The sequence below is a fragment of the Neolamprologus multifasciatus genome, chromosome 15 (assembly GCF_963576455.1).
Source record: "Neolamprologus multifasciatus chromosome 15, fNeoMul1.2, whole genome shotgun sequence".
In the NCBI taxonomy this organism is placed as follows: domain Eukaryota; kingdom Metazoa; phylum Chordata; class Actinopteri; order Cichliformes; family Cichlidae; genus Neolamprologus; species Neolamprologus multifasciatus.
The window spans coordinates 35,307,323-35,318,512 of record NC_140453.1 but is presented as its reverse complement, the minus strand read 5'-3'; the positions used below and the strand labels follow the sequence as shown (position 1 = coordinate 35,318,512).

Genomic DNA, 11,190 nt, shown 5'->3' with positions numbered 1-11,190 from the left:
ACACTGAAGACAAACATCTGTTCAAAAATTGTTTATTAGAAAAAACAATTACAAAAATTTGGGCAATACTGTGAATCAACAATTGCACTTGTATAAAAAAAATAATACATTCGTCGACTTCAGCCATTGAAGTCACACAGCTGAACCTGAAGACTTCTGAAACTCCTTTTTTTTTTTGGAAGTTGAGGAGAAACATAATCCTTGAGAAGATTTTTTTTTTTTGGAATGTTCTTTGTCCCTATGTTTCAGTGGCATCTCCACCTAAAGGCTTTACCCACAGCACCGAGGCATCTGGCTCCCACCGAAAGATTCAGTCCACACAGCTTGGAGGTCTCCACTCCTGTCCTTTTGTTTAGCAGCTGGGAGAGCTAATCTATGAGCCTTGTGCAGTTTTATAAGCAAACTGGAACCCCCTATTTTATTACCACTGCATTATAACACCACAGCTATCTAACACTTCAGTGCCTTGAGCCTTGTGTTAACACAACAAGGCTCTTGGAATACATCTACATACATGCTGACTGCTTCTTTTTTGTTCTAAGTTCTTGCAGGATACATTCAGCTCCATCCAGCTCTGTCCGAGAGAACAGCTCCCTGAAACTCTCATGCAAACTTCAACTGCAGATAATTAAGGCACACATATTTTTTTCCCTTTTACATATTGTTACCTGCATGCATAAAATACGTCTACATCTTCTTTTCCGACTTTTCTGCTCCACCGTCACACCTACAGATACAGTATGCGTTCGAGTAACAGAAATCCCCGTAGGCACACAATGCATAGTGATGTGTGTTTTAAAAATCTCAGGCATAGGGAAAGTTGGAAACTGAGGGAAATAATTGCACTTCTCTCTTTACGCCACTCAAAGATGACAGTCGGCCATCTTATCAAGAGCGCCTTTTTCAGACATCTGAATGCCAGGTTCAGTTCCAACTTTCCACCTGGTGAATATCAAGTGATCTCAACCCTTCCCAAAATGTCCCAAATTCCTTGAAAACACAAAAAAATATATAGATATCTTCACGTTAGGGAGTCGTTGATTGGGAGGTATTTGTAGCTCACCACGCAGGGAGCCAAAAGTCACTTGGGAAGGACAGGAACCAAAGCAGAGAAGTTGCTTTCCTTTCAGCCAGAACAGGAAAGCATCCACTTTACTAGACTGGAAACAAAGTGGCACCTCCTCCACTAACATCCAGTTCCTGTGAGCTCCGTCTCCTGGTGCTCCAGTCAATCTGTTAGCAAGTGCTATTAATCAGAGAGACATAATCCGGGAGAAGACAAATCTCTTGATTTGTTTCGTTAATGAGGCTGCTTGAAGCTCAGGCAGGGCTCTTGGTTCAACATGTCATGCAGCGAGGTCTCATGTTGATGGGCTGAGGGTTGGGGTCAATCTGCAGGAAAGAAAAGAAAAACAAAATGCATCAGATGAAGGTTGGGCAAGCAGATAATCCAGTTTTTGAATAAAACACTCTTCAATTATGCTCAACCTACACTCTGCTTACACCCACAGATTTGTTTCCATTTAGCTATTGTTACACAACACAGCTGAGATCTCGAGGTTTTGGTAAGCAGGGAATAAAAGGCCTTATATATATATATATATATATATATATATATATATATATATATATATATATATATATATATATATATATATATATATATATATATATATATATATATATAAGCTTTTATATGTGCCAATCAATCGCAGTAAACAACAGGAGTCGCTTCCAGCCAATGGTGACTCACCTCGCTGTACACTGGCGGAGGTCTGAAGCGAAACTCTTGAACAAAAGCCATTAGGGGTCGCTCCAGGATCCCGCTCAGGTCTTCAGCCTGTTGCGAGGCCACGGCGTTGTGGCGCTGCTCAGCCTCCTCCTCGGTCACCACAGAGCTGTAATCCGGAGGAGCTGCAGGGAAAAAACACAAGCAGGATGAGTCCACTCGTGTGACGCGACGGAACAGCACAGGTCCAAACATCGAGCTGCTGACTCATGACTTCATTCTGAACGCCCACGTAACATTAAGCGCCTTTGGCAGTAACAAACACTGATCTGATCCAACATGAGTTTCTGTGGAACCAAAACCTTTGTTTGTACATCTGGCTCATGCAGTATTTTGGCTTTCTTGTCAAAGAAAAAAAGTGGCGCGCTCTAAATATAATACTGGCAAAAAGAAAGAAAAACGTGTTTGCCAGTTTTTTCCTTTTCTTCCCATAAAGCTTTACGGGACACTTACGCTCTGGCTGCTCCGGGATGGCCATGCGCAGCCACTCCAGGTTGACACTGTACTGGCTGCTGACGCTGGATGTCCGGCTGCCGAAGGGATGGAGGGGTATGGTGCCTATGACCAGAGGCAGCTCGAGACACAGCTTGGACGTTCCGGGTACATCAACACAAACCTGACGGGAGGAAAGAGAGCTTATAATGCTACCTGGACTGACTGCGGACTCAAAACTGCAGCAGCGCCAATGTTAGGCCGGCAGCTTACCTTCAGCATGTACTCCACTTTGATGATGCGGCACTGCAGGATGGACGGACCTACAGGTGGGATTTTGATAGCGCGGCCGTGCCAGGTTTCCCGACGTTTGGCACCGACGATGTCACCGCAAAGCGTGGCCACGACGGAGCGCTTCTGCTTCATGGTGCCGCGGGCGATGAACGTCTGCGTCTGAATGATAAAAGCTTTGGGGACAACAGATCTGGAGGTAGAGTTGTCGAACTCGGCAAAGACCGGTATCACCTCGCCTGTGGAGAGAGAAAAAGCACGCTTAGAAAGATGAGACACTACAAAAGTTTGAGCACATGGGAAAAGCAGAATGTGCGTACCTGGTGTGTAGCCTTTGCGGTCAATCTTTGCAGTTACCGACACCTGCCCAAAGCTGCGGTACCACGCCCGCGCCATTTTATCCTTCGTACCCGCCTGTGGTGCCTGGAGATTATAAAAACCAGTGAGCAAATTCCATAAAACCCTCAAAATGCATAAATAAATAAATCCCAGCGATGAAATGTGAAGTCTGAGGCACTTACCAGTAAGGCTGGTGTGTTAATGTCGATGGGCTCGATGACTGTAAATTCCTTCTTGATTTTCCTGACTGTGGCCCATGGCCTGTGTAGCTTAACTTTGACCCAGTAACGGATGCTGCCATGTTTTCCCTCGAAGGAGGTGACCAGAGTTTCTTCTGGCAGCTGGAAGCTGAATGGAAACTCGTGTTTGCCAGCAGGTAGGACTGTCACTTCACCATTATCTGAAAAAAAGAGGGGAAAAAATTCAAAGTCAGTCACCTGTTCTTTCATTTTTTTTGTTAATTTCCCAACACAATTTCTATAACAGAGGCGCAGAGACTTGCTCTGTGGTAGGAGGAAATTTTACAGCGCAGACGATCAGGTAGCACAGACTTTGTTTTATTTGATGATTTAATGGTATGTATAATGTATACTTCATATAACCTGCATCAGCTTTGCTTGACTGTGGAAATAAACCTCAACTTGACAGTAGAGTGCGCTCTGATTACCTGAAAGCTTATTTATTTGGCAGCAAATACCCACTTTTAAAACTATGCATCACAACAGGCACAAAAGTATTCTACATGAATAACGCTTGTTTCATAGGAACAGTCCCGTAAGCCTGTGTTTCTCTGCAATCACATGGTTGCTTTGCTTGCTCAGAGGGGCGGTTCCTTCTCTATTGTGCTGACTGAGAACATGTTTTCCTCGAGCGATATCACACAGCCCGTCTCAACTCTCCTGGGTTCTCTTCACTCTTGCAGCACAAATCCGGGGACGGTTGTTTTGGTTTTGGTGAACCTTTGTTAGATGAATACTCCGATTTCATTTAAACAACACCAACAACATGTCAACTTCACGGGTCAAGTAGGCTGCAACAAGAAAGCCTTTCTCGTGCCCATCAGCAAAATCCCCAAAAGCAGATTCAGCTGATATGTGCTGCATGATGTGTTTTCTCATTGCTGGCTGCAGGTTTTCACACAACATGCAGCCGAGCATAGAGGCTAAACTCGGCAGGAAAACAACAGAAAAATCGACAAAGCCCTTGGCTGCCCATTTCCTGCCTGTACTTTAAACCAAAAACAGCTCCGTGTCCAAATGAATGAAGCCAGAAACCTGAGGCAAAGTCAGCATGCAGAAGAGAGGGAAAAACAAGTCTGGATTTGCTTTCAATTTGGAAAAGCCAGTCTTACTTCTTTTATTTTTCCCCACAGACGTTTTGGGGGTGAGGAAGCAGCTGCTGCTCTATGTTCTTTATGTACATGCTCACGTATTCTTCTTCAAGGAAGTAAAAGAAATGAACCTGAATGGTTTTCTTTTTCATTGCCAGCGTTTACCCGAGTTGCTGTTCTAGTTTACAAGTTTATAAATCATTCATAACCAATGCAAAGTCTCCGATCTAAGGTTAACTACAGAAGTGGGGGTGGACTTTATCAGACTTCTGCACAGCCACAGAACTCATCCCAGTCACCATCTCACGCAAACATCCTGCAACACACTATTTTAAGTCTGCAGACAATCTGTCCCCACACAGATAAGCTGTTTTCACAGTTGTCTAGACCGCTCGATCACAGAGAGGACACTTTGGCTGCTTGAGTTGACAGACTTACTGGACTGACCTGCCTGCAGCAGCACCTCTCTGCGGTTCAGGTACTCCACTTCGTCGCCGTAGTTCTGGGTGTACGCGGTGCTGGAGCCCGCCGATCGGGACTCGGTCCAGTGCACTTTTGCAAAACCCTCAGCGTGAAGCTTCAGGGAGTCTACCCGACTCTCCCCGGACAGCTCCAGCACCACCCGCCCGGACACAACATCCCCACTGCTGTACACAGGAGGACAGTCCACCTCCGGAGAGTCGAAGACTATGTCAAACTTTTTCAGCTTGTCGAAAATCATTTTTGCAGGTTTTGCGACTCCTCTCTGTTCTCAAACGAAAAGAAGTGAGAGATTCCTTTATTGTTCCTTCGCAGTGTGTTTAAAGGGTGCTGAGAGTGGCTCTCCAGGTGCCGCCTACTCTCGTGTGCTCGAAAGCTCGATTTGATGTTCACTTTCAGACGGCAGCCTTTTTGCAGGCTGAGAAAGTGGGCGGAGTCTACGGATCATTATGTAAGGCCTCAGGAGAGGGTTTGAAGGCTGGGCGATGCTGCCTTCAGGAACTCCTCCTCGGCGCTGACCCTTCAGACTGCTGTTGTTGTAAATATGACATAGTCGAGACAGCTTCTTTAGTCCGTCAACGTAAACAAGAAAACCTATCAGGTTTAAAAAACGTGGACAGACTTGAAGTTCCCAGGATTCAAACAGCGCATCTGATAAACAGCAGGCTAACCCCACTTCAAATGCAAAAGAGAAACAAGTGGTGCGTCCGTGTTTTAGGGGTTTGTTGTTGGTCTAATTTGACCTCTTTTCTTTTTCTGCGTGTTTACAAGTTGACCTCCTGCTCCAGGAGGACGCAACAGGTATGAAACCATAGGGATACGTGCTCACAGCAGGGCCTACGAAATGATGTCAGAATTAACATGAGACTGTAATCATGATGAAAATGAAACTGAAAACAACAGCCGCTCATCTGGCCAGCTTATCAAGCAAAAAGTCCCGGCATTACTTTCCATTTTGTCGGGCTGTTAAGGTGCAGCAATTCTCCCACACACAGACACACACACACACACACACACACACACAAAAACGTCCACATCTCCAAACTAAGCCTGAAGGAAGCATAACAAACACGCAGGCTGGGTGTGGAGGCGGTAGAGGGGAAACGGGGCCTGGGGATGATTGATGGTTACAGGTTCTTAGAAGAAAACAGGCTTACTGGGTATGCCTCGGTCTGGGAGAGACCCTGGAAGGCTCAGGGTAGTTTCAGTCGGTACCGAAGCTGTTTACTCCACTTCTCCCCTGTCTCTTTTAACATACTATTGCAATTCAGTACAAACACAAGCAGCAGTTATTAAAGAAAATAAAGAAAAGTCATAGATGAAACACAAAGAAAAGCTCTGTGACAGTTTAATTACTTAAAGAAGTCCAGACGCTTTTCTTTGCAAGCTCCTTTGACGACAGTTTAATTATGTCATCAATAGAGACTTCTTTAAATTTAACATTCGGCTCCAAAAATGTCCGAACAGAGTGATCTGTGCGCAGAAGTGGGGGTTTTAATCCGCCACTTTTGCAGGTTCTCTTCATTCAGTCCAGAAGTCCTCAGACAAAAATCAGGTCTGCTCTGTGAAAAACAAACTTGTTTACGTCTTTGTTCCCGGGACGAAGAGTCAGCTCTCTACTGCCACTTACCGATCAGCTCAAGCCCAAATTTAACTTGTAGCAAACAAGTTGCATGCAAGGAGTTCCGATTTGGAGTAAAAGCAAAGCCAGCACGCCATCTGCTGGTAAGCAGGAGCAAAGCCGGCTGTAAAGTGCTCCATGCGTTAATGCAGAAGGCCATGTGGCTTTCTGCACGTGCCTGATAGATCACCCCACTGTGCAGATGACTCTGTATGATTAGGATTAGGACTCTAGGAGGGGGAGCTAAGGGGCTCCTCCCTGTGTGGAGCTGCTCACTAAACAAATACACGAACTAAATTACGACACAGCAAATATCAGCGTAACGTAAAGTTCTGCGTTAATTCACAGACAACTGGAGAAGAATGAGCCTTAAAAAAACACTGCAAAAAGAATGGGGAACAGCAGCAGCTGACAGCACGGTAAAGAGGGCGGCGCCAAGGAGAGCCGTGGCTTGGTGTCCTTGTTGCCATAGTGAGGCAGGCTGCATTTTTTAAAAACAGCCCCCCTCCACCCCACACGTCCCCCCCTCTTCCTTCCTTCCTTCTGTCTTCTACCTCCTCCTTTTTTTTCTGCCCAGACCACATACAACATCCCACATGTTTAAATGTATATTTACTCCCGTTCTAAAGTCACCAGGTATAAATAAATAAATGTATAAAATCTAAAAAAGGAAATAGGATTTTATTCTTGGGAAGATGTAGGACACATATCAGAAGGTTAAGGCTGTGCAAAAATAATTAGCGCTGCTATTTCCTGGAGAGGTCCTGCAAATGTCATTTACAGGACAAACCTCCCAGCGTCTGTGCCAGTGTAACATTATTCTGTACAACCCACACCAGTGCAAAATATACACGTACAACTCGTGCAATAAAGTTTTAAAAAACAAAATAAAACTGCATTTGTGTGACAACATTTATGAGACATTCTTTTCTTTTCTGTGGCTATTAGCAAAGCTAAAGCTGTACCAACAGGTCCATCTTTCATACACAGGTTCTATGGCTCTACACCTTATTCACACTAAACAGTTTTTTTAGGCTTCACTGCTACAATGATCCTTAGGACCAAAAATCTAAACTAATGTGAAATCACATAGTTTTGTGAGAATTTGACAGTTATATTGCTTTAGACACTTCATTTTATGTATAAGTATGGTGGGATTTAGAAGTTCAACATGATGAAATAACCACGGCTAACTCTCCTGTTTGGCTAATTGTAAATAAATCAATAATAAAATAAAAAGTGTTCTTCCAAAACTGATGAATGAGATGAGGAAAACTACAATGAGTTCAATTGGAAACCTTTTATTTTGTTGTTCTTTTTGTGACATATATGACTGAGGTGCCTCCATAGTGTAGTGGTAACAACAAATCTCTTTTGCGTTGTGTAAGGAAAGGCATCAGGTCTAAAGTAGACAGTGATTTATATGATTTAGGATTAAATGTAGGCTGTATAATTAATATGAATGTAAAAAACATGCTAAGTGCACCTTTAACCACAGAGCAGAAGGCGCAACTGTTGCAGCAGATAATGATGCACTGTCTGGAATTGCAATTTCAATTCAACTGCACTGCAGCCGCTGGAATCTAAAACTACTGGCATCTACTTATCTGCCCAAAATATGGAGTCAAACACAGCATCCTATGAAACATTAACCACTGTGTTTATTTACACAGCTACGATGGCCTGTGCTCTCTGTTTCTCGATGCTGTCCATGCTCAGAGAATTCAACACGTTACAGTACCACGTCCAGTACAACGTCGTACCCAGTGAACCAACTGCATATGTTTGGACTCTACACTAATGGGTTTGTGTTTAATGTCAAAGATTATGCTATCTGGCAGATATATCTGGTCGCTCACGCAGGTTTCCGCGCAACACATTTGGCCCAGGTGGCTCCAGTTTGCAAACTGCATCGACTACAAGACGCAGTGTTGACCAGCTGGCACACAAACAGCAGATCAGCAGTTTAACACCACATTATTCGGCGCAGAGAGAACACTTTTCATCCACCAGGTGCAACATACACTGAAATACAGTTGTTACGTTTATATTTAGCAACAGAGCCGCAAACTGCAGAAACTTTATTGACAATAAGACTACAAAGCTACATTATGGGACAGAAGAAATAGAAAAAGAGTATGAGAATGGCATCAGGTTCAACACAAATAATACAAGTGTCTTTAAAAGTGCTGTCCTGCCCTTTCCAGCAGTCGCAGTTAATAGTCTGTGTGTTCGCCACTACTGTCACTGCATCGAGTGCATCAAAAATTAACTCATTTGCTCACTCAGTTGTTTATTTTGTTAAATATAAAGAAGAATGGCAAAAAATCTACTTCTCACTTGCAACTTTTGCATTATGTGTGAGACTAATAGTGTGTTTGTGTCTCAACAGAACCTTGAAAAAAAAAGACTGTGGAAATTCACCTGGGGATATTTTACCGTCAGAGTGAACATTAACCACTGTACAAACAGAATACTAATTACTCCATGTCAGTAATATCATCTGCAATCTTTAATACTAACCTCTGATCAGATGCTGTCTCTTCCTGAAATAGGTGACTTTAGAGGTGTAGTCATTATAGACGGAGTTCATGCCACGGTTTTCCAGCCAGTGTGCTGTGGCTACTCCTCGTCCCAGCACCTTCATGGAGTGTATTCTGGTGGCCCTGCGCAGCTCCAGGACCACCTGGCCAGACACCACCTCCCCTCCAGTGAACGCCGCATCAGCCGGACCATCCAGCTCTAGGGTGAAGGACTTTATGGAGCTCAGTGCCATTTCTGCATGCGAGGACAGAAGAACAGCACATAATGTGCACACACTGTTCACCAAGGTTGAATAGGTTGCCACAGTAATGATGCAAAAGTGTGCAAAACTGTTTTTTGGGTGCTGTAAAAATTATAGCTCTACTGCAAATAGAAACAGTCAGGCACAGTATATACACTGTAGAGTGTCAGCTGGAGACATGAATGCTTCTAAAGCTTCTGTAAACACTAGGGAACCATGACACAATGAAATTATGCATGATGTCTAACCTGCCATGTTTAAAGGCTGAATTTAAACGTGTACAATGCATTAAATAAAACTCGAATCGAACATACAGTACTGCAGTTTTTCTTTCAGAGTTATTTGTAGGGTGGGGTTTGGGTGGTCTTAATTAGGGTATCGGCCAAGATAGCAACTATTATGCGGGCTGTTTTGGTTTACAAACATACTTCATAATAATAAAACGCTCCAGTGTTTCTGCTCTTTAAACACAAATCAGGCCTAATGGTTACTTGGATGGTTTTAGTTACCTGTTTGGCAACGATGCATTTAAATTCAGTCAGCAATATTACAAAAACATTTCCCTATATACACCAAAGCCACATCTGCTTTGTGTCGTGACTATAATACTGTAGTAACAACCAACACATGTTTTCTGTTTATCGTAATGCATTTGGATCAAGTCAAGTTCAGCCTAATATTATTTCCATTATGCGGCTGCTACCTTTCAAATTTATAAGCGTCCAGAAGAGCCGGTTAGAGTTAAGAACAGGAACTGCGTCTTATTAAAACAGCTGCGACCGCTGAAGTGACGTTTAAAAGGCTCCCACTAACTCACCGATGGAAGATAAGAGACGTAGAGGTCCTCGCGAGGGTCGACGTGCTCAACTGCGCGTTCGCTCTGACTCAGTGAATGTTAAATGGAAGCCCGGGCTTTATGAACGGGGGCAGGTTTCAACGCCCAGATACAAGACAGCTCGGTGCTGTACTCCAATGAAGAAGAGCACGTGCTCGCACATGCCCGCCCACTTTACCGCTGAGGAGGAGGCGGAGGATGAAGGACCGCGTGGAGTGTGCTCGCTGTAAATCAGTTAACAAGGTGATTTTCCCCGCTGTATTTACACCGTTTGTAGCATACTTCACCCGTGTTTATGTCTGTACATAAACAAGGTTTAGGTTAAGGATAGAGAAGGGTTGACTGCAGGCTTTTATTTTGAAGGCCGTGTGTATTTTTCATTTGAACTATCAACGCTTAGTTCTCTTATTAGTTTTTCTATTTGCATTATAAATACCAAAAAGTGTGTATTAAACTTGAAATGTAAAAGCCTCTCTGTGATAGTTATGTCAGGCAGACGTGCCTGTACGCATGTCAGGCGTTTAAAAAGGAGGAGAACAAGGGCAATGAAAAGTGTTTTCTTGTTTGCATCTCAGTCATGTGCCCCAGCTGAGAGATCTGCTCACATGTTGGTCTAAACTTGATTAAGTTGTGATATGATCATATTACTCACTCGGTTTTTTGTGTTTGTAGAGTTTCGTCAATTAATGATAAAAATGCGATTAATAAACCAAATCAAATGTAAAAAATAAAAACATCCTTTTCAGCATTTTCTGTCTAATGTTGTATCAGCGCAATATGCTGTATATTCATTATTTTCATGTATTGGGCTTACATGTCTACAGCAGTTCAGTTAAATCAGTGAAATCATAGTTGTCCTTTATAAGCACTTGTTAATATTAAACTTCTATGTCTTGAAAGCTTAATTATTAATCATTTCCATTTACTTTAAGTGCTGATATTTTCTAATCTGGTCTATTCTGGAGTTTAATCTGATATTGCTCTGTCTCCCTGGCTGGCCTGCTAACTTTCCAGCCCGTAGCTGGACTGTTGCCTTTCAGGTTGATGAACTCTAGCGTCAGTTTGTTTACACCTACTTGCGTCCATTGCAGGCTTCTTATTATTACTATTATTACTATTTTATCATCAGGGCCTGCTTCTCTGTGTCAAGGCTGTGTATTGCTACAACATGGATTGTTTTTATGGAGTTTTGTGGTCAGTCATGCTTGAAGGAGGGGATGAGAATATTTCTCCGAAACACACGGTAACCTTCTTCTTGGCAGTCAGCGTTGACAGTGTAAACAGGGTG

The 11,190-nt window shown here is 43.3% G+C and overlaps 1 protein-coding gene across 3 annotated transcripts; it reads right to left on the bottom strand.

The window, feature by feature from the left end:
* Positions 1-16: 16 nt before the first annotated feature.
* On the bottom strand, positions 17-9,997 carry arrdc2 (arrestin domain containing 2). 3 transcript variants are annotated; one of them, XM_085132330.1, is made up of 8 exons: positions 9,885-9,997; positions 8,806-9,060; positions 3,034-3,251; positions 2,833-2,935; positions 2,495-2,751; positions 2,243-2,405; positions 1,754-1,914; positions 17-1,392 (listed from the first exon to the last, which is right to left on the bottom strand). In XM_085132330.1, exons 2-8 carry the CDS (start codon positions 9,056-9,058, stop codon positions 1,339-1,341), a joined length of 1,209 nt encoding a protein of 402 aa, XP_084988456.1. In that variant the 5' UTR covers positions 9,059-9,060; positions 9,885-9,997; the 3' UTR covers positions 17-1,338. The 3 variants fall into 3 exon arrangements, with proteins under 3 accessions (XP_084988456.1, XP_084988454.1, XP_084988455.1); XM_085132328.1 differs by lacking the exons at positions 8,806-9,060; positions 9,885-9,997 and adding an exon at positions 4,620-5,944; XM_085132329.1 differs by lacking the exons at positions 8,806-9,060; positions 9,885-9,997 and adding an exon at positions 4,629-5,937.
* Positions 9,998-11,190: the final 1,193 nt, after the last annotated feature.

What these genes read in the sequence shown, in the direction of transcription:
- arrdc2 (XM_085132328.1), bottom strand. Translation starts at nt 4,902, where the DNA reads ATGATTTTCGACAAGCTGAAAAAGTTTGACATAGTCTTCGACTCTCCG. An exon ending in GCTGCAGGCAGGTCAGTCCA is followed by an intron (nt 3,252 to 4,619) that starts GTAAGTCTGTCA and finishes TCTTTTTTTCAG; the next exon opens with ATAATGGTGAAGTGACAGTC. An exon ending in TTAACACACCAGCCTTACTG is followed by an intron (nt 2,936 to 3,033) that starts GTAAGTGCCTCA and finishes TATAATCTCCAG; the next exon opens with GCACCACAGGCGGGTACGAA.